The sequence below is a fragment of the Carassius carassius genome, chromosome 4, assembly GCF_963082965.1.
Source record: "Carassius carassius chromosome 4, fCarCar2.1, whole genome shotgun sequence".
Lineage (NCBI taxonomy): Eukaryota > Metazoa > Chordata > Actinopteri > Cypriniformes > Cyprinidae > Carassius > Carassius carassius.
In genome coordinates, this window is record NC_081758.1 from 4,884,479 (window position 1) to 4,908,613 (window position 24,135).

Here is a 24,135-nt window from a genome sequence, read left to right on the forward strand (position 1 = left end):
GCTTCTTTGAAGAACCTACAATATGACATTTTCAGTTGTTTCACACTTTTTTGTTATGTATATAATTCCATATATAATTCCACATGAGTTAATTCATAGTTTTGATGCCTTCAGTGTGAATCTACAATTTTCATAGTCATGAAAATAAAGAAAACTCTTTGAATGGTCTGTACTCTACTTAATACAATGCAGTAATGAGTGCCTTAATGTGCACTACAGGTCAAAAGTTTTGAATAATAAGCTTTTTTATGTTTTTGAAAGAAGATTCTTTTAAGATCATAAAGATTACATTTCTTTGTCTAAAAATACAGTAAAAATTGCAATATTATGAAATATTATTACAATATAAAATGTAATGTTTTCTATTTGAATATATTGCAGAACATAATTTATTCCTGTGATCAAAGCTGCATTTTTAGCATCATTACTCTTGTCTTCACTGTCACATAATCCTTCATAAATCATTCTAATATGATTTGATGATCATTACTAATAATGGCTCTTATTATTATCAATGTGAAAAACAGTTTTTGCTAGTTAAAGGGGTCATATGATGTTGCTAAAAAGAACATTATCTTGTGTATTTGGTGTAATGCGTGTAATTTGGTGTAATGAGTTTGTGGTTTAACGTTCAAAAAACAAATTATTTTCCACATACTGTACATTATCGTTTCCCCTCTGAAACAAGTTGATTTTTACAAAGCTCACCATGAGGTGTGCTATGATTGGCCAGTTATCCAGTGCATTGTGATTGGCCGAGTCCCTTTAAGCGTGTGATGGAAAGTTACACCCCTTAACATACTGTGTCCTGGCACGATGAGACAAAATCAATAAAACCCATTACAAAAGAGGCATTTGTAGCATCCAGTGGGGACATAATTACTGATTATAAAGACTTATACTGTCCTTTTATGTTGCGTTACGTATCGCGCCGCATAAAAATAAAACCTTTTGTCTATGTTTGTGATCAGGGAAACGACACACAACAAGCGCTACTCTACACTGCTCAAAACTCTTGTTTTAATCATCAGTGGCAAATTCTTTAAATATGAAAACATATTTACAGGTTGTGAGTCAGAACAGCCAGCATTGTAGGTTCAGGAAACAGTTCTCCGTTAAATGCATTGCACACACACAAATATTTGTTTTGAACTGTTCAGAAACATTGTAAATACAACTTAACCACTGATTTCTAGTTGTGCACTCTTTTGGAAGGCCAAACAAAGCAGTTTCGCTTTCACAACAAAACACTGTTTCTCCATGACATGGCGGCGGCAGCAACAATATTTCAGCAAGAATAAAATGTACGCTGCCTTTCTTTGCGTGAACATTTTGGCAGTGTTATGCAAATCTTCCCACACAGTGACATAGATATGTGGGGGCATGTTTAAACGAGAGGGCATGGACGAGTCTTAACTTTTATAAAGAATATCTCTTTGGGATTGAGACTTTAGTCTTTGCATCTTTAGGGATCTTTTCTATGCACAAACAGCTTGCAACACTCCACAGCGAAAGGAAAACTTGATATATATATATATATATATATATATATATATATATATATATATATATATATATATATATATATATATATATATATATATATATATATATCTCTTTTATAAAATTATAAATGTCTTTATATTAAAAAAAGAACCCCCCCCCCCAAAAAAAAAACCGCACAGACACATAAATTAAAACTTAAAAGTGTGTGTATATACACTGAACAAAATTATAAATGCGACATTTTGTTTTTACCCCCATTTCTTATGAGCTGAACTCAAAGATCTAAGACATTTTCTATGTACACAAAATGCATATTTATCTCAACTATTGTTCACAAATCTGTCTAAATCTGTGTTAGTGAGCACTTCTCCTTTGCCGAGATAATCCATCCACCTCGCAGGTGTGGCATATCAAGATGCTGATTAGACAGTTTGATAATTGCACAGGTGTGCCTTAGGTAAATCAAAAAAAAAAAAAAAAAAAAATGAAACATTTGGGCAAAAACAAAAGTGTTGCGTTTATAATTTTGTTCAGTGTATATACACATTTACTGGACACTTTATTAGGTACACCTTGCTAGTATTGGGTTGGACCCCCTTTTGCCTTCAGAACTGCCTTAATTCTTCATAGATTCAACAGTATGTTGGACATATTTCTCAGAGATTTTGGTCCATATTGGCATGATAGCATCATGCAGTTGCTTTAGATTTATGCGATTACAATTTTATATTTATGCGAATCTCCCGTTTCAGCACATCCCAAAGCTGCTATATTGGATTGAGATCTGGTGACTGTGGAGGCCATTTGAGTAAAGTGTACTCATTGTAACCAGAAGAAACCAGTCTGAGATTATTTGAGCTTTGTGACATGGTGCATTATCCTGCTGAAAGTAGTCATCAGAAGATGGTACACTGTAGTCATAAAGGGACGGACATGGTCAGCAACAATACTCAGGTAGGCTGTGGCATTTAAACAATGCCCAATTGGTACTAAGCTGTCCAAAGTGTAACAAGAAAATATCCCACACACCATTACACCATCACCACCCGACTGAACCGTTGAGACAAGGCAGGATGGATCCATTCTTTCATGTTCTTTACACCGAATTCTGACCCTACCATCTGAGTGTCGCAGCAGAAATTGAGACTCATCAGACCAGGCAACGTTTTTCCAATCTTCTGTTGTCCAATTTTGGTGAGCCCGTGTGAATTGTAGCCTCTGTTTCCTGTTCATAGCTGACAGGAGCAGCACCCGGTGTGGTCTTCTGCTGCTGTAGCCAATCTGCTTCAGGGTTTTCTACGTGTTGTACATTCAGAGATGGAATTCTGCATACCTTGGTTGTAATGAGTGTTTTTTTTTTTTTTTTTAGTTACTGTTGCCTTTCTATTATCTTCCAACCAGTCTGCCCATTCTCCTCTGACCTTTGACATCTACCAGAAATCTTCATTCACACAACTGCCACTCACTGGATATTTGTCTTTTCGGGACCATTCTCTGTAAACCCTAGTAGATTATTATATATATATATATATATATATATATATATATATATATAATTTTATTTGATTTTTTTCTCAATCAAATATATGATTCATGCCAATTACTAATATTATTTGTATTATTGTACCATTTATTTTTTTATTTTTTATTTTTTACTTTTGTAACATTATACATATCTTTACTGGTTATGTCAATTTTGATCAATTTAATGAATCCTTACACTTATTTATTCATTTAATTAAATAAAAATCTCATTCTTTACCAACATTTGACTGCTGTATATATTTTACATTAAATTGTCTATATCACTACTGGTATTTAAAAAATATAGAATTTCAGCAGTTTCACAGGCCATGACAGGAGCCTTTGACTCTTATCCTGTGTAACTACTCTCAACAATTGGATCACTAAATGTTTGCACTAAAAATCCAGGGGGCTTCCTAATTCTCTGCCCTGTTATGGGTGGACTTATCCAAACAAGCTGACAGTTTATATCTTACAAAACGGTGATGATCATATTCAGTCACACCTCAAAATGATGGGTTAGGAGATGATTTAAGAATGTATTGTCATTAAATGAAGGCTTTATTAACACATTCAAGCAATTATCACCACCCTAATTGATCAGCTTGACATTTCAGAAGATTCATCTGTTCATGCATCATTTGGTGCTCGAGCGTCTTCTCCGCGGGCCCGTCCAGAGGAATATTGCATTGACCTTGAGGTTCACAGACTCAATTTCAGTGTCCCCTGCTCTATATAAATATATCGCAGTGTCTGGTTTTATTTGGACCTTTTATTACCTCTTAATAATATATAAGTTAGCGTGCTCATAAGGTGGATATTGAGCAATCACCTTGGGGAGTAACATATTTCTGCTTTATGTTTTTTGTTCAGAAATATTTGATCAGCAAGGTGAAAAATGTCTGTCGGCGTGTGAGCTGCATTAAATGTGATCTCAATAGAACAACCCTTTAAGGTCGATGACATTCAGAGAACCTTTACACAACTATTTTACTGTTATATACTGTAATAGTCATCATCAGATGATTGTTATTAACTGAACTTTCAAGACTGAAAATGTTAAACCAGGGTTAAAGGGATAGTTCACCCAAAAATGAAAATTATGTCATTCATAACTCACCCTCATGTCATTCCAAACCCGTGAGACCTCCATTTATCTTCAAAACACAGTAGTCATTTGTGGATTAATGCGTATTGGAGACGCGAACAGTTTAAAACGATTCAGTTCGATTTGGTGAACTGGTTCAAAAATATCCGGTTACATTGAATGATTCGTTGGCGAACCGGATATCACAAACTGCTTTGTTTTGAACTGTCTTATAACAGACACGGAAGAGAAGACAATGCTGAATAAAGTCGTAGTTTTTGCTATTTTTGAACCAAAATGTATTTTGGATGCTTCAAAAAATTCTAACTGACCCTCTGATGTCACATGGACTACTTTGAAGATGTTTTTCTTACCTTTCTGGACATGGACAGTAGACCGTACACACAGTTTCAATGGAGGGACAGAGCTCTCGGACTAAATCTAAAATATCTTAAACTGTGTTCCAAAGATAAACGGTGGTCTCACGGGTTTGGAACAACATGAGGGTAAGTTATTAATGACATAATTTTGCAAACTGGGCGAACTAACCCTTTAAGCATAGTATGAAAGCTAAACAGACCCATCTTTTTCATTTACTTGCAGTGTTCTGCCTCAGGGAACCAAAAAATACTTGTACTCTGGGTTATTATAGTTAACTAATAATAAAATCATGCAATAAAGAAATAAAGAAATTAAGAGAGAAAAGATTTACTTGAAATAAAATTTACGTAAACTGAATTAAAAAAATTAAAAATAAGAAAAAGTAAACTTATTTTATTTAATCTTTTTGCCAAAGATTTCTCATTTCCATTTAGCTTAACATGATATATTAAATACTAAATATACCAAAAGCTTTAGAGTAATTATATAAAAAACAAATAAATAAAAATAAAAACTTTAAAATTAATTAAAAAATAAATAAATAAAAATGCATTAAAATATTTGAAAATTAATATTTAACATTCAGCTTCAGCTAGTTGCCAAATTGACACATCTCATTTTAGTTTAGTTTAACTTTTAATAACTTAACTTAAACTGAAATAATAATGATAATTATAATGATAATAATGATAATGATAATGATAATGTATATATATATATATATATATATATATATATATATATATATATATATACACACACACACACACACACACACACACACACACACAACAAAATGTTACTGAAACTTTATGAATGTAAGGAGGAAAAAAATAATATATTTTTTCCCCTTCAGAATTTCATGTTTAAGCCAATGTGTTGCTGTTTCTTTCTAATAAATTGTGTAATTTATTAGCAATTTTTGAGTAAAAATATAAAAAAAAATTGGTCAGAACAATTTTATAGTTGATTTTTTTTTTTTATAATAACATAAAATAAAACATAAAACAAAATAACAAGTAATAAAAATCCTACCACTGCACAATGTTTGATTTACATTTTTTTGCTCTTTCTCTTAAACTGACACAAAATCTAAATAGGATAAACATATTGCCATGTTTGGAATACAGTGAGGCTCTGATTTCAGAAAAATAGTTGGTAGGAACATAAGATTCATTAATGAAGCTGCACAGCCTTTCTGCAAATCCATCTTTTGGGAGCGGGAATGGAGCAGAGCTTTCGCTCGTGGCGTGTGATTTGAGTTCAGGCAGTGGGGTGAAATTGACTGTTACAATAAACCGCAAGAAGCACTTCTACTCCCATAGAAAGCATTGTGGGGTGCTGAATTATTCATGCTTGCTTTACTGCAGATTGGCTCAAAGAGAGAAGTTAGCATGCTAGTCCTATGCAGAGTTTTCAGCACAAGTTGGCTCACAGAAATCGACAACAGACTCGATTTATAGACTCAGAGAATATAACCAGCTGATTAATTAAATTTAAAGCATATACTCTCTTGTGCTCAACTGGCCAAGGACAGCCTAGATTCAGTAACTTGGCTTACTTTAATATTCAGCCGTTTGTCACCCAATTGCATTTTTGCATTATAAGTCTAAGCTATAATGGATGCATATATTATATTAATCGATTTACATATTTTGTTATTATACACACATAAAGCCATTAAAATAATCAATGTCCATGTACAAAGTCATATACTTGTACAATATTAACACATTTTATTTATTTAGTTAGTTTAGCAATAAAAACTTTTTTGGAAACCAAAACATTGCTGCATCATTTGTCAACATGAAGTCCTTACATTTCTGATTTGTTGACTGAATGCAAACAATAAAATGATCTTCTCTCAGCAAAAACGAGTGCTAAATACATGCCTAGAGAACAGCTGAGAGCAGCTCCTATATTGAATGAACAAACAGACATCTTCTGTTTAATTCAAGTAAAATCAATGCAGATGACTTCAAACGTCACTTAGCCCAATTAGCGCAGCCGTGGAAGTGTACAGCGGTTAGAGCGTTGTGGGAATCGATCTGATTACAACACCTGACTCAATGCTCACTGTCACAGGGTCTACTTATTAGTCATGATGTGTGGCGTGATGAAACTGTCATATTTGACAATGGATTGTAAAATTAGCTCCAGACCAGACTTGCTGACAGACCTGACAAGCGAACTTGCCGGCTAATGCTGTCATATTTTTGGCATTTTGCAAGCAGACTCAATTTACAACTAGGGTTTTGACGGAATATTTTCACCAAAAAAAAAAAAAAAGATACATATATATTTTTTAATATATACTATACTTTAAACTATGAAATATAATACATAAATTAACATATTACTGTTAAGTTAAAGTTAATATTAAGTGACATTTAAAATTTCACTGTCATTGCACAGTGGTGTTTCGTTGCTAAATGATTCTGCTTTAATGAACAAATCGGTTGAGTAAATGATTCAATATGCCATTCATAAAAAAACAGCTGCTCAATTCAAAACTGCATAATAATATGCTAACCTTTCAATTTTTTCCGTGGCATAAATAACATAAGCAGTGTACTAGTACATGGTTCTGAAATCAGCAAGTCACTTGCTTCATTCCTGAATGATAACATTTTGAATGAATCTGCTGAATGACTTAATCAATAAGACAGTGATTGTCGCATCCTACTGGTGGTTATAGTTTCATATTAAAGGTATCATCATAGTTCTGTATGCATTATATATTTTTCTTTTTTTATTACTATTTATTATTTAACACATTAATCCCCTACCAGTATGTACAGTCGTGGCCAAAATTTTTGAGAATTACATAAATATTAGTTTTCAAAAAGTTTGCTGCTAAACTGCTTTTAGATCTTTGTTTCAGTTGTTTCTGTGATGTACTGAAATATAATTACAAGCACTTCAAACGTTTCAAAGGCTTTTATCGACAATTACATGACATTTATGCAAAGAGTCAGTATTTGCAGTGTTGGCACTTCTTTTTCAGGACCTCTGCAATTCGACTGGGCATGCTCTCAATCAACTTCTGGGCCAAATCCTGACTGATAGCAACCCATTCTTTCATAATCACTTCTTGGAGTTTGTCAGAATTAGTGGGTTTTTGTTTGTCCACCCGCCTCTTGAGGATTGACCACAAGTTCTCAATGGGTTTAAGATCTGGGGAGTTTCCAGGCCATGGACCCAAAATTTCAACATTCTGGTCCCCGAGCCACTTAGTTATCACTTTTGCCTTATGGCACGGTGCTCCATCGTGCTGGGAAATGCATTGATCTTCACCAAACTGTTGTTGTATTGTTGGAAGAAGTTGCTGTTGGAGGGTGTTTTGGTACCATTCTTTATTCATGGCTGTGTTTTTGGGCGGAATTGTGAGTGAGCCCACTCCCTTGGATGAGAAGCAACCCCACACATGAATGGTGTCAGGATGTTTTACTGTTGGCATGACACAGGACTGATGGTAGCGCTCACCTTTTCTTCTCTGGACAAGCCTTTTTCCAGATGCCCCAAACAATCGGAAAGGGGCTTCATCGGAGAATATGACTTTGCCCCAGTCCTCAGCAGTCCATTCACTATACTTTCTGCAGAAGATCAATCTGTCCCTGATTTTTTTTTTGGAGAGAAGTGGCTTCTTTGCTGCCCTTCTTGACACCAGGTCATTTTCCAGAAGTCTTGGACTCACTGTGCATGCAGATGCGCTCACACCTGCCTGCTGCCATTCCTGAGCAAGCTATGCACTGGTGGCACTCCGATCCCGCAGCTGAATCCTCTTTAGGAGACGATCCTGGCGCTTGCTGGACTTTCTTGGACGCCCTGAAGCCTTCTTTACAAGAATTGAACAAGAATTGAACCTCTTTCCTTGAAGTTCTTGATGATCCTATAAATTGTTGATTTAGGTGAAATCTTAGTAGCCACAATATCCTTGCCTGTGAAGCCATTTTTATGCAATGCAATGATGGCTGCACGCGTTTCTTTGCAGGTCACCATGGTTAACAATGGAAGAACAATGATTTCAAGCATCACCCTCCTTTTAACATGTCAAGTCTGCCATTCTAACCCAATCAGCCTGACATAATGATCTCCAGCCTTGTGCTCGTCAACATTCTCACCTGAGTTAACAAGACGATTACTGAAATGATCTCAGCAGTTCCTTTAATGACAGCAATGAAATGCAGTGGAAAGTTAATTTTCATGGCAAAGAAGGACTATGCAATTCATCTGATCACTCTTCATAACATTCTGGAGTTTATGCAAATTGCTATTATAAAAACTTAAGCAGCAACTTTTCCAATTTCCAATATTTATGTAATTCTCAAAAATTTTGGCCACGACTGTATGTAATTGTAACTGAAGTGTAAATGCATTCATGACATCTCTGAGCTGCATTAAACAGTCTGTGCAAATGCATATAAATGCCTCTTCAGATGCAGTTTCTCTGCCACTTCTATAATGCAAAGATTGATTTGTATTTATTTATTTATACTTCTTATTCTGATTGCATTTATTGGATAAATATAAGAATGCAAATTTTATCCTGGCTTTACAAATCCTGCAAAGTGCTCTTTATGGTGCTATAGTAATGGCCACCCTAGTGTTACCTGAGTTCTCAAAGTCATTGTAAGATGCTTCCCAAGTCTCTGCCATGCCGATGACCGTGTTCTCCATGATCTGGAGGTCAGTGGTGGGACAGTTGCAGTGTGGAAACTCATCGGCACACTGACAGATGCACTGACTGTTCTGGCAGACATATTCTCCCTCTCCGTTGCACATGATGTAGCTGAGTGCCGACTGGACAAACTTCTCCTGCAGGTACTCAGGGAAAATTACCTGTAAACCTGAAAAAGGCAAAGAGAATCAATGTTATAGTCATTGCAGAGATCCAAAGATATTATTGATTTCACAAGTGCTGCAGATAGCACGCGACAGAACTTGATTTCACATTAAGCGGTGCGTCGGCCGGCTCTGGATACGAACACCTGATACGGACCTGTGTGTGGATCCTATGTAGAGCATTTACAGTTGGTGAGCTCAGAATACACAGATGACAGTGACAGTGAATCATGCTGTCGGAGAGCAGTAAGTCTGTGGTGAAAGTTTTGCCAGAGGTCCACTTGACTTTGAACTGTCCCCTTGGAGTGGGAGGACTTTACATAATGGAAGAAAACGGAGGAGTGATTGATGCATTCTGTCGTGATCGGCTTCGGCTTATTTACCAGGGCTGTCATAATATCCTCTGTGTGTGAGAGTGTTTGAGTGGGGGTCTGAATGTATTCTGGTCTTAAATGCAATAGCAGCACTACAGCACGTAATAAACTTATGTGAATGATTCCTCAAATCATGTACCACGACATCACAGAAACTATGGCTTAAGCCTGTAAACCACCAAACAAAACACCTAGGGTCTTGAATATGAAATCCATTTGATTTATTTCACCTAATTATGTTGCATTTTTTTTCCAGATTCTTTATATATATATATATATATATATATATATATATATATATATATATAAATAGCTATTGAGTTACATGGGGGCTTTTGTGCCAGAAACTGCATTACTCTCTTAAACATACTGGGCGGCAGTGGCTCAGTGGTTCATGCAGGTTGTCTACAAACCGGAAGGTTGGTGGTTCAATCCCCGGCTCCACCTGACCAAGTGTCGAGGTGTCCTTGAGCAAGCCAGCTAACCCCAGCTGCTCCTGACGAGCTGGATGGTGCCTTGCATGGCTGACACATCGCCGTGAATATGAGGCAACTTGTAAAGCGCTTTGGATGGCCATGGGGTCTGTTGAAAGCGCTATATAAATGCAGTCCATAAAACATAGTAATGGAAGCTAGCACTGATATAACACTGCATATCTTTTTTCTAATTGAAGGAAATGTGGAGTGTTCATAGTTAATTGCTTCATAGTAACTACACGTTAGAGGTTATATTACCTTTACACACACACACACACACACACATGCAAACACTGAAAATATATCATAAACACTAAAACAAACAAATAAATAAATAAATGCATTAATGTGCATAGTTTATCAATTGTAGAAGGAAAATAATAAAATGTTACACAAACAGGTCTCATTTTAACTGATCCTGAATATAAGCAAAAAATCCATTTAAAATACCATTTCTAAACTACGTATCAATTCATCTGTTGATATTACAGCAGACAGCAACCTTTATCATAGGCTGACTGCTATTTATCAATGTTCATAGTTATGGATTTAACCCTATAGCAGCAACCAGGCAGGTTTTTTTTTTTTTTTCATTTACCCGGAAGTGAGCGGGGTTGGATTGGCCGTTCAGATTCCCAGCATCTTTGAGTCGCAGCATTGCCAAACATTCAATGTGACAGACATAAGCTGCCATACAAGTCACAACAGCTCGACTGTCTCTCTCTCCAACAGACTGACTGTGGAGTCCTGGGCCAATATTCATTTAGCTTGATGTATTCCTATTCCTGCAACTTTAATGTGATTTGTGGGAGAATCCAGATGGTGAGTTCATGGATGGGTGCAGCTCGACGACACTGGAGGTGCCAACAGCCCTGGGTTCACAATAACAGACCAAACGCAACACACACACACACACACACACAGTCCCCTTCTTTCTCCATTACTGTGTTACGTGGGAATGCATCGTGTTGTGTTGGTCTAGTGTTCCTTTTGGTGTGTTTCTCCTTCTTGTTACCCTCTAACTATCATGACTCGCAGGTGGAGCTGATAATGAGTGACCTGATTGGGGACGGGAGTGATTGCTGCTACTTAAAGCCACCTGAAGCATGCATCTGGAGCTCCCCGCTCTCATGGCTTCCTTGATTGAGAGACTTGTTGTTTTGTGTCTATGCTGTAACATACGGTGTACATGCTGACTGTGGAATGAGATAACTGTTGTAAATCATTACTTTACTTTTCTAAGTTGATCTGTTATGTGGAACTTTAATATTTATCTTAAACCCTAATCATTTGGAGCATAGTAGGGAGGTGGGTGCCTCTTTTTATTTATTACTCGTTTTCTCTTGTTTGTGATAAGTAGGGAGGTAAGCTTTTGTATATTTTGTTTATTATCTGAATTCTAGGTTAGAATCCTTAATATAGTTAGCTTTGTTTTGTTATTTGTTTTGGCTTTTCCCCCTCCTGAAATGTATATGCTCTTTACTACCTTATGTTTAATAAACTTACTCTTTATACTTTAAAGTATCTTTGGTGTTTTGAAGCCTTGGGAGTGAGAGCGGGGACTCCAGGGATCTTATTTGGATCCCTGTTATTTGTTATGAATGTTTCTTCTGTTCTCTTTGAGTAGAGACTTTTGTTAATCCGTAACAACTGAAACACTGCAGTGTCAGAAGAGGGATTCCAGTGCTTTTCTTTCAGCTTTTCTCACTTTATCAAACAGCTCTGTCTGAAGTTTGTTTACTTCATGTTTAAATTTGCTCTCTTTAATTGAGCCTACTTCAATATTCCTGTAGAAAGAAATCACAAATAAATATATATATATATATATATAAATGATCAAAATGTGAAATAATATTTTTTGCTCAAAATCACATTTTAATTTTCAAGTCTAACATTAATTTTCTAATTAATGCACCAAAGCTGCAATTATGTGATCAAAAGCACAGTCAAAACAGTAATATAATAAAATAGTCTTATATGCAGTGTCATTTATTCCTGTGAAACAAGAAAAATGTAAAAAAAAAAAAAAAACACTATATAAAATACGGTGTTGTCTTTATTTATAAAACACAGGGTTACTTATCTTAATTCTTACAATGATGCCACAATGCATACAAATAAAAAAATATAATTTTCTATATTATATCTATATTATTTCTAAATAATAATATATATATATATTTATTTTTTTATTTTTACTGCCACATTTCATTAGTAAGTTATGAAATTCACCTCTATCACTTTGCTGAACAGCTTTTTTTTCTTCCCTTAATTTTCATTCTTACTAAGGAAAAAATAAATAAATACGGCAAACATTCAGGTAAACACTGCGGGATGATTGCAAAATCTCACTTCATTCAGCTGATGTGAAAAACATTCCTCGTAGGAGACAAAGTGTGTGATGAGCAATCAGGTGTAAAAATACTAATGAGAGCCTGTGGATGCTGAAAGAGGCAGGTTTCATCAGACCATCTCACATATTCTCAGACTGTGTCCGCAACTAAAATCATCAAACATGAATGATGGCAAACAGCAATGGAGTTTAATGGGCTAAAACTACAGATAAAACAGGAAAGAATTTATCTGTTCAGTCTTGCATTTCAACCTGTCAAAACCCAGCCGTTCTCCCTGTGGCTAAACACATAAATTGCAGGTCTAGTTTATTTAATTGCATCCCATACATCATTCAGCAGTATGGAGATTTTGGGATCATGTTATTAAAGTCATTCTGCCCTGGATTTCATGATAAATTTAGCATCTATTTAAACTAATCTGTGTTGCATTTGTACATTTTGTACCATAGCATTTCTATTTGCAGGTAATATCTGTGTGCTACTATAATATAATCCCTTTTTGTTCCGGGTCTGGTCTTGACTTTAATTCTGGCGAAAGGACCGATACCTCCTAAGCACAAACCAATAAATGCATTTCCTCTTAAAGTCTGAACTATTGATCAACTCTTGCATGTGCCCTTTATTCAGGTAAGAAGCATGTTATCTAAATGTATAACTTTGTCCATGGGACTTGGCCTTGACTGCTCATCTATTTTTACAGCGTGTAAATCGGGCCTGTTTCCAGAGTTCACAGGCTCTTGGCAACGGTGCAACTTGCAATGCCACGGTCCGCCTCATAAGCAACGGTTTCATCAAAGATTAACTGAGCATTGTATGTCCCCAAATTCAAATTACCTAATGCACTAATGGAGAGAGAGGCATTACTTGAATAAGGTGTTAAATTAAGGATCAGTTCCTGTTAAAACTCACATAAAAAAAAAATAAAAAAAAATTAAGACCTTGCGAACCGCCCTTCCCTCGCCTGTGTAATCACACTGAGTGGATGCTACAGCCAACTCATTTAAAGGGTCATAGCTTTATAACACTTTGTAGAGAAAAACAGCTCGCTCTTTTAATGCCATTGAATAAAACCCGCACATATGACTTTGGCTACAGTGACAGTAACGTTAGTCTGGAAATCAGTTTGGTAGCATTGTATTCTTTTCCTCTGCTGAAATCACATGATAAAATAAATGGCTTTTTAACCAGTGCCATCAACTTCAGGTGAACGCTTCTGCACCAACTTCACTTCTGAGGCTCTCTGCCTGTCTGTGATGTGCCAATCAATGTGTGCTAAACTGCCTTTGCTGCGCTGAGACCTAGAGGGGAGAAAGGCATTGGAACTCAACAGAGTTTTTTGACAGGGAAAGCTGCGCACAAACAGAAACACACACATAATACACACACATATACACACACACACACACATACATTTCAGCCATTCAGAGCAGATCGCATTTTGAAGTTAATGGGGAAAACAAAAGGCAGTGGATTACATTTCTATGTAAATGAAAGTTGGAGTTCAGACCAAAAAAAAAAAAAAAAATAGGTTTTCAGTCAATGACCCAGCGACAGTCTGGACAGGCCTGAGGAGCAGCACCAAGTACAAGATACCACCCCAACAGTCGGTGGAGAATAAACAACCAGCTGATCATCCGAATGTGTTTTACTGCCAGTTTGAAAAGCCCAGTCTCACATAGGGATGCATCGATCCGATACTCAGGATCGGTATCGGCTCCGATACTGGTATTGTCTGCAAATCGGGTACCGGTTGCACTCCACACATTTACACACACTTACCCCTCCTGTAAACCCCCCTCCCTCCCTCACCCACCATTCAACCTGTGCTTATGGTCTGTTTAGAGGAGGTCTGTGAACCAGGTCTTCAAGAAAGCTTCGGGCCCAGACGGTGTTTCACCTGTCTGTCTAAAAGTCTGCGCTGACCATCTGGCCCGCATTTTCACACAGATCTTCAACAGATCACTGGAACTATCATTCTGGTCCCCCAAAAATCTCAAATCACTGGACTCAATGATTACAGACCTGTTGCTCTCACGTCTGTGGTCATGAAGTCATTTGAAAGGCTGGCTCTGGCCTACCTGAAGCAAATCACTGGAACCTTGCTGGATAATCTTCCGTTTGCCTACAGGGCAATCAGGTCTGTGGATGATGCAGTACAGTCACATCCTGCTACACCTCAACAGACCTGGGACTTACACAAGGATCTTATCTGTGGACTTCAGTTCGGCCTTCAATACTCTTTGCCAAACTGACCCAACTTTCCGTACCCACCTACATCTGTCAGCGGATCACCAGCTTCCTGACAGACAGGCAGCAGCTAGTGAAGCTTAGCAACTAACCTCACAATTGGCACTGGGGCCCCTCGGGTTGCATTCTCTCTCCATTGCTCTTCTCCCTGTACATAAATGACTGTACTTTTTAAACCCCCTCTGTCAAGCTCATGAAGTTTGCAGATGACACTACAGTCATCAGCCTCATCCAGGATGGTGAGGAGTCTGCTTAAAAACAAGAGGTTGAGCAGATGGCTGTTTGGTGCAGTCACAACAACCGGGATTTTAACACACTCAAAATAGTGGAGATGATAGTGGACTTCAGGAGAAACCTCCCTGCACTCCAACAACCGCACCATCATGAACAGCACTGTAGCCGCAGTAATTCATGTTCCTGGGCAACACCATCTCTCAGGGCCTGAAGTGAGGCATTCACATCGACTCTACTGTAAAATAAGCCCAGCAGAAGCTGTATTTCCTTCGCCAGCTGAATAAATTCAACCTGACACAGAAGCTGTTCACACAGTTCTACTCGGCCATCATTGAGTCTGTCCTGTGTTCATCTATAACTGTTTAGTTTGGTTCAGCTACCAAATCAGACATCAGAAGACTACAACCGACAGTCAAGGCTGCTGAGAGGATTATTGGTGACCCCTGCCCAACCTCTAAGATCTTTACATCTCCAGAGTGAGGAAAAGGGCTGGTAAAATCCCTCTGGGCCCCTCACACCCAACACACCCCCTCTTTGAATTGTTGCCCACTGGCCGGCGCAACAGAGCACTGAGCACAGAAACAGCCAGACATAAGAACAGTTGTTTTTTTTTTTTACCCCAGGACAAATTCAACCTAAACAATACATAACACATCTCAGGACTGCAAATCTGTAAAGATCTTATCAAACATATCTTATCAAAACGTTTCTTCTGTAAATAGCACACATGCACATTCAAAATTATGTCTAATGATATTTTATTTTTTATTACATTTTTATTTTTGGAATTTATTTGAATCCCTTAAATTATATGTATGTCTCCACTATGTCTGTACTTTCTGTACTGGAAGCTCCCGACACCAAGACAAATTCCTTGTGTTTGTAAACACACTTGGCAATAAAGCTCTTTTTGATTCTGATCTGGAACAGCATTGCATATCACTCTGCTATGAGTCCTGTGAAACAGGAGTCAAAAAACAAAACAAAAAAAAAGAGCTCAAAGACTTGTAGAAGCAACATCAAATGGCATGGTTGCATCTGACATTTGTTTTTGTCTCATATTTATTTTTGTCAAAAAATTATGTACATTATTTTAATTTTTATTACAAAAGAGCATTGACTTTTAGTGCAACTTACCAGATATTTTACTTCTGAACTGCTGCAATACAACAACCAATGCAATACGTTGGCTTATTAACATTTGTAGCTTTAGTTCCTGTGGCTCAGGTGGTAGAGCATTGCAAGGTTGTGGGTTCAATTCCCAGGGAACACATGTTAGGTAAAAAAAATGTTAGCCTGAATGGATAAAAGTGTCTGCTAAATGCATAAATGTCTGCTAAAATCCATAAATGTAGTATAAAACTGGACATTTCACTATAAAAGCCACAAAACATGCAGGAAGCAACATGATACTGTTTTGCGGCACATTTTTTTAGTCACACTTTCGTTTGGGGACAAATTCACACTATTAACTATGACTTTTGCCCCAAAAAAAACCTCCCAATTTGCTGCTTATTAACAGTTATTAAGGTAGTTGGTATGCTTAGATATAGGGTAGGAGTTAGGGATCTAGAACATGGTCATGCAGAATAAGGCACTAATATGTGCTTTATAAGTACTAATTAACAGCCAATATGCTCGTAATATGCATACTAATAAGAAAGTAGTTAATAGTGAAACTGGTCCCTAAACTAAAATGCTACCCATTTTTCCAATGAGCATATGCTAATGAAATGTCACAATAGGAAATTAGTTATAGCACACTGACTTCTCCAATCTTTTCAAGCTGCTATCAGCACTCGTGGTAAAATACTACTTATTTAGCATAAACTCCAGCAAAAATCACATCAGAATATTACACTAAGTGTAAAAATTACTATTAGGCACAAGTGTCAATACAAAATCATTCTACAAACGCTGTCAGACAGTCAAAAAAAGAAAAAAGGGTAACAACTACCAAGACATAAAATGATTTTCTGGCTAATGAGAAACTGCAGTCTAAAGGGTGAAGCAGAAATTGCATGGTGCATCAAATTGCTGGCTAATGCATGAGAGTGAGATGTGCTGTTGAAACACTGAGGACAGACATACACTAGAATTATTTGCTGATCTCTGGTCAGTCCTATCCACAGGTTACTTAATGCACCTCTAGTATGTGTGCAACAGGAGGCATATTTCAGGATAAAAGCATCAAGTTTTATCTATGTATGTATTTTACAGTAAGCATAATAGCTTTGCCCCAAAAAAAAAAAAAAAAAAAAAGCTAAATAAAAAGTCCTCCCTAAAGAGTTATAATCCATGAATCAAACGGACCAGCTATGAGAAGAATCACAATTTTACAAACTTTGATTTGACACAAAGTATTGTTAGATAGGATAAAAAATAATGTGAACAGATGGCTCAAAATCACATACCATCGATTAACGATAAATGACAGTGACAGAACATAAAACAAAAAAAGACGTAACTCGTTTATTAACCACCATAATAAGATGTGTTGTTGTTGAAACAAACTAGCTAGTTACGACTGTTTCTCTAACACGGTCAAATCGCCATCGTTTGAACCACATTAGTTCAACAAAATAGGGCAATTGTTAATGACGTTACATGCATGTGGTGGAGGAAGAACTTCTTCTATTTAACCGATTAGACATCTCTAAGATGCTGCTGTATTGAACATGGCACCTGATGACTAATTTACTATGTTTTTGTGGCGAGTGGGCGGGGCCAAGAGCCGTGGGAACGGAGCGAGGTCATCGGAGTGATTACAAATGAGCGACACCTGCTTGACCCACCGGTCTTGAGTCCCACGGAGGAGATGGAGGGATATAAAACAGGAGCGACGACAGTGAAGGACAAGAGAGGACCAGGCCTGGATTTTATTTGGTGTTTTGATTTTGTTTGTTTGCAGAAAAGGCCGCGAGGGGCTGCCGCGCTGTTTTGTGTTTATTTTATTATTAAATTCATTTAGATTCTCTGCCGGTTCCCGCCTCCTTCTTCCCGAGATTATGAAGTTTGTACTGCGTTACAGTTTTGTTCCCTGTCATTTTGCTTTATTTGATGTCTGATTCATAGCGGGTTATCTCTTACATCATACTCTGGGGTTCCCTTAGGTATTTGTGCACATGCGCACTCTTCAAAAACTGTGCTTTTAGAGGATGTGCAAACATACACAGATTAAAATGCATTTATATTTAGATAGAATGTAATATATAGATTGCACTGCATGTTAACTTTGCCTACTGTGCCCAAGAGCATATTTATTTAAGCCCATATCCCTTACTAACAAGAAACTATGCTCCTAACCACAAGACGAGAGTTGTAGTTCCTATTCCCGCTGTTTGCAAATGTTCGTTTTAACTATGGTTTCGGAAAACACAGTATTGTTGAACTATGTGGGTAACAACGGAACTTGTAGCCATAGTTGGCTAACGATGCTTTTAATAAACACTTTTCTAACGAACACTGTTCATTAGATCAGAGGACCAGTAGGCTTGTGTTGTAAATGCTGAGCTGAAAGGACAGTAATATCAAGCTGTCGCAAGCATCAGAAAACTAAAACCGAATCAATATAAAAACAGAATTGAAATTGCTTTGGAGGATGAGGGCTAAGAAAATATATTTACTGTCAGAGGTGGTCTCAAGAAGGAGGGAAATAGCTGATTTATCTGCCCCACTAGTCCAAATAGAAACTCACTCTTGATTGACCACCTCAGATTGAGAGCTGACCTCAGGGTCAGAAAGGAAGAATTCCATCAGCCCACTGGATGCCTGGCAACCTGGAGACCCAAATATCAGGATGGTAGCATAACTCTTTTAAAATGATGTACCATTACAGAAGAGCTATGCCCAGTGCCTGTGCGTTTATGAGGGGAATGATCTTCAGCGACTGTGCCACATCAGACTGATGCTCTCACCGCCACATGATTGGATTGTCTTTAGTACTGTGCTGTTTGTGTTTCGATCTGTATGGCTTAACAAACAAAACAACAGAGCCACTGATTAGTGTGCTCCTCTGTCGGTCCGTTTGTACAGTGTCCCTAAGGAGACATGGTCAGTTCATTTAGTTTTGTCATCGCCACGCCAACTCGTGGGAATGTCATAATATGTTGTGGACACATTTTTTGAAATTTTTTGTGGGAACATGATATTAACTTGTGGGAACGTGATATTAACTTGTGGGAATGTGATATTATGTTGTGGCCACAAAATAATTTTGTCATGGTAACAACATCCTTATGTCGTGGCCTCGAAATGCCGTTGAGGGACGGACATCCATTTCTTGCTGCCACAACTTCTTATATTTCGGGAATGACAGGTTTTTTTTTTTTTTCTCGTGGCCACGAGTTTAATGTGTAAACAAACCTGCATAACCATAGCAACCCAGGATTATGAGAGATGGTTTCTTTAATATTTTATTTTGAATTAAGAAACTATTATATTATTTATTATAGAAATTATTACATTATTAAATTATTATACTAACCATAGACCTTGGGTGCCTGGATGTATTGCATGCGATCGTCATCATTCAAATTAAGTTTATCATAAATAAATGTTACATAAAGTGCATAATGTAAAATATAAAAACATTTTATCCATCCTAGTCTTGTAAGTCCATTAACTGAATGTCTTTTTCCTGTAATATTTGTGTATTGGACTATTATTATTAATCACCTATTATTATTGGTTATATTTTTTTAGATAGGTATATATTAATTTCAATCTCTTTCAATCTCTTTACTTAACATTCTGTATACTTTGGTAAATAATATCCTAGGCTACTGTAAATGCTCGAAATGCCAATAAAGCTTTGGTTATGCTGACTGGGATTTTTGCTGGAATGAAGTTTAAATGTAACATATTTCATTTTATTTCAGCTAATTAATAGACCATATTTATAAATACTATAGTGTTTCGTTGTGGAATTAAGTATTCACAGAGTTTAATTTGTAAATGAAAACACAACACACTCATTGAGGTCAGACAAAGTAACATGTCCACATATATATTTTTGAAAGAAGTCTCTTTTGTTCATCATGGCTTTATTCGATTAAAAATGTAGCGAAATAATGGTTCTTATTGTAGGGTTTCAGAGCTAACCAGACAAATTAAAGATTCAATCGGGAGCATGGTTGAAACATGAGGAGATACGAAATTCGACAGAAAGGCTCAAGACACAGAATGTTATAAATCAAATCCTAGCACCACGAATCTGAAGCAAGTACACCAACTAGCAGCTTTCAACAGCTTTCAACATTAACTTAAAAGAACACGCTGACCATAACAACTCAGGAAGGAGATTGTTAATTTTGGGGCAAGTAATCAAGATTGATTGTCAAACAGATACAAAGCATGACCATCACATGTAATTCCATGATAGTAATCATGATCACAGCTCTTTGGATTGACTTCCCCCCACCTAGAGGAAAAGAACCAGACTGAAATTCCTTAGAAGACCTTTTAACCTTTAACTGGTCTCCACAGAACATCCTTATGTCAAAGAATGGCACATAAACAGATGTAGATGCACCAAAATTAACTCAAAAAGACTTATAAATGAATATCAGTCCATTGCTTAACTCCATATAATATATGTAACACACATTTGTCTGACCTCAATTGGCCGTCTAAAACTTCAACGTGCCCACAACTCTGCATCGTCAGCCAATGCCAAACCACTGACTTCCCAAGACGTCACTTCAATGACTACTGAACTTTCAGCCAGTCAGCAACCTCGGAAAACCTCCTTTTCAGCAAAGACGACAACAAAGGGAATTCCCTAAAACAGCAACACAAGTACCTCCAGATTCTGAACTGGTGCTTTTAATATATCTCTTAACCTCATTGAGGAACTCAATTCGAGGGTTAATTAAGTGACTTACGGTTGTTCAGGTTTATGCAGTTGCACATATTGCTATAAACTTATGATTTCACATTTTCATTCTCTTAAACTCATTATTTCCTTACTTTCTATCTCTCTGCAACCTGTGCGAATGTGTGAATGAGTTGATGTTATGCGGCTCGTTCAGTAAATCGCTGGCTGATCAGCCATAAAACAGTGATTCTGTCCAAATTCCATTTAAAATCTTAAATTATTATTATATAATATTAATATGACCCCTAAATCCTTACACAAGACAATAAATGTCAAGATCAAGAAAGAAACCTCAAAAGACAAATCATTTTTCATCACGTTGCCTTCTCAATCCCAGACATACTTTACATCCACAATTCATCAGAGACAGACTTCAATGTGCATATGTTCTAATTGAGTTGTTTTCATGATTCTTCATTTGTTTGCCAATTGTTTGCCAATCTTCTGAAGAAAGAGAGAGAGAGAGAGGGTATAAAGATGAGTATGTATTCCATCAAACAGCAGATGAATTACCTGTGGGGCTATTTAATTTATTTTCACTCCACTTCTTTGAAAACTGTTGGCTCAGGCTATTCTAACATATTCATAAATCTTCTAGGATGGGCTTATGGCTCCGGCAAGAACATGTATGAAAGAGAGAAACAAAACAAGCAGCAACAAAAAGCAACTTTCTTCTTCCTCTCTGATCGTGGATTCATTACAATGTGCTACCAAACACTTTTTAAGAACCTCACATCTATCAGAGAGAAAAAAGGGTGTGAATTAACCGACAAACGGCTCGTTTTATCTACAACTGCTTAGAAATGCTCTCTCCTTCATTTCATGTTATTTAATAGTCCCAAATGGTGCGTCTTTATACAAATCACTAACCTGAAGTTATTGATGCTACCAATTAAGAACACCAGGAGAATAATAAGTAAACAGGTGAATTTGACTTCAAAATGTAAAAAAAGAGCTAAGAAACTATGTACTATGCATAAAAAAATGAAACTCGTTTAAAAGAACATTATGACCAAACTGAAAGAGTTGAAATTTGTTTAGCATTTCAGTTTTTGTCGCTGTGTTCAAAATTCTGACTAATCTTCACCATGAGTCTCAGTATTTTAATGCAATCTATTTAAGTCATCATATATTAAATACAGTACCAGTTATTGTGAATGTCATGTAAAAAAAAAAAAATAAATAAAAATAGGTTTCAATTTATTTTTGTGAAACAATGTAAGCTTCACCCTCAGAGATTAGAAAAAATGAGCAACTATTTTTTCCAACTTATAGTTAGTAATACGGGAATATGCAAACACAACCATCTGTTTTGGGTTATACAACAAATCAGTTGCGAGTCGAGTCTTACATGCGTCGTTCGTGTGACGGTGTACACATCTGGCGACCTTTTCAGTTACTGTACATCATGTCTTAGCAGGGAGTTGCACATGTAGGTTGTATGGCTGATTTTACTCATGTTCACAAACATGAATATTTATTTTACTCATGATTTGTTTATTTATTTTTCCTGAGTACAATCACGCTGTACTGTCAAATGTGTTTAACTGCAGATGTCATAAATAAATAAAATACATGCATTCAATTCTGGATAGATTATCTACTGCTTTTGCATTTGAGCTGTGCTTAATAAAAAAAAAAAATGATGTTGCTATGATAGTTGATATCCCTTTATTTATTTACTCTAAATTAAGTGAGAGAAACAATATCACACTGTGCATATTGATGCATAAACCATTAACCTTCTCATCGACCATTTCACATTATTTTGTCTCATGAACTGATTTGTTTTAATTTAAATCAATTGATGAGTATATGTTATTCAGGTAATGACAATTTGCTTATATGTTTAAGCATCATTCTTTATGCTTTTAAAATAATGCATTTATTTATGTTGATTTTCAGTCTTTTTATTTACATTCCCATTATCATAATATTTGCAAGCTAACAAGCAAGTGATCTAGATTGTTGTTTTAAAGGAATTACAGTTAGTTAGTTGAATCATAAATAAAACAAATTATTATTATCATTATTATTTATTTATTTATTTATTTTTTCTTTAAAGTTTGCACCATTTAGTATCATTTAGTACCCTGCTGAACTGCATCTTTAGTATTAAGGTATAAACTCAAAGAGATTTTCTAAAAACTGTGACAAAAAAATAAAAAAATAAAAGAATTATTATAATAATAATCCCCTCTAATCCCCTTCAAATCCTCTCCTCCATAATATCATCCTCGGTATAACTTGGAACAGAAATAGATTCTGCTTTCATTGCCAAATCACATTTATGAGCTAAATATTGTGAATAATAGATTCAACGTGAATTAACAGTGTTAATGGAAAATGAGACCGATTAAAAAAATAATATAACCCTAACCCTTAACATCAAAAGTAATCCACAAAATCTAAATTGTGAAGTCAAAAGCTGCATGTTTTTTTTTTTTTTTTTACTAAAATATGATTACACGATTCATAATAATACTTCCTCCATTGAAAATGTGGTCTGGTCTGAATCAGGAGAGAAATATATGCACAGTTAAAGTACCGTTTTCATTCCTATGTGGGTGGATTTTGATGTGAGAGAACAATAGGGGACAGACTTTTTTTTTTTACTGGAGAAAGCATTATTATGGATCCTGCATTAGCCTGTGGGAATGAATAAAAAATACCTTAAATGGAAACCAACCTTAAATCAAATTAAAAAGACCCCTTTAAACCCCACACCAAAAATCTGATGTATATCTTACAGTTATAAAATTAGATAATTAGCATCTCACAGTTCTTGCTTTTTTATCTCACGACTGAGGCCGCACGTTCAAGCGAAACCAGCCTAATGACATCAGACTGTAAAATAAATTCCTCATCACACTGTCTTTCTCTGGCAGTCAAACTCAATTTGTGACCTTAGACCAGGCCTAAGCAGTGATCCGTCTCCAGACCTGTAAACCCCGGCGAGTCTGAACCGGGTATCTGACTCTGGGATTCTGGGACAGTCTGCATCTGGCTGTGATTAAGAGATGGTCGTCACTGCATAACACAAGCCTTAAGCCTAAGCCTAACCCTCCGACCTTACATATACTTAAACCTACCCATCTACACACCCTGATCTCTAAACCTACCCATCTCCACCCCTTAACCAACCCGTCTCCACCCCTAAACCAACCCGTCTCCACCCCATCCTCCTCCCCCCCTACATGTCTCCACCCCTGTCCCCTAAACCCACCCA

General features: G+C 36.5%; 1 protein-coding gene across 1 annotated transcript in view; it reads right to left on the reverse strand.

Moving 5' to 3' along the window:
* Nucleotides 1-24,135, reverse strand: part of LOC132132808 (BMP/retinoic acid-inducible neural-specific protein 1-like) — a 193,685-nt gene that overhangs the window by 12,950 nt on the left and 156,600 nt on the right. The window contains exon 6 of the mRNA XM_059545339.1: nt 9,112-9,348. Coding sequence (XP_059401322.1) covers nt 9,112-9,348 — 237 coding nt within the window. The remainder of the gene's footprint in view (nt 1-9,111; nt 9,349-24,135) is intronic.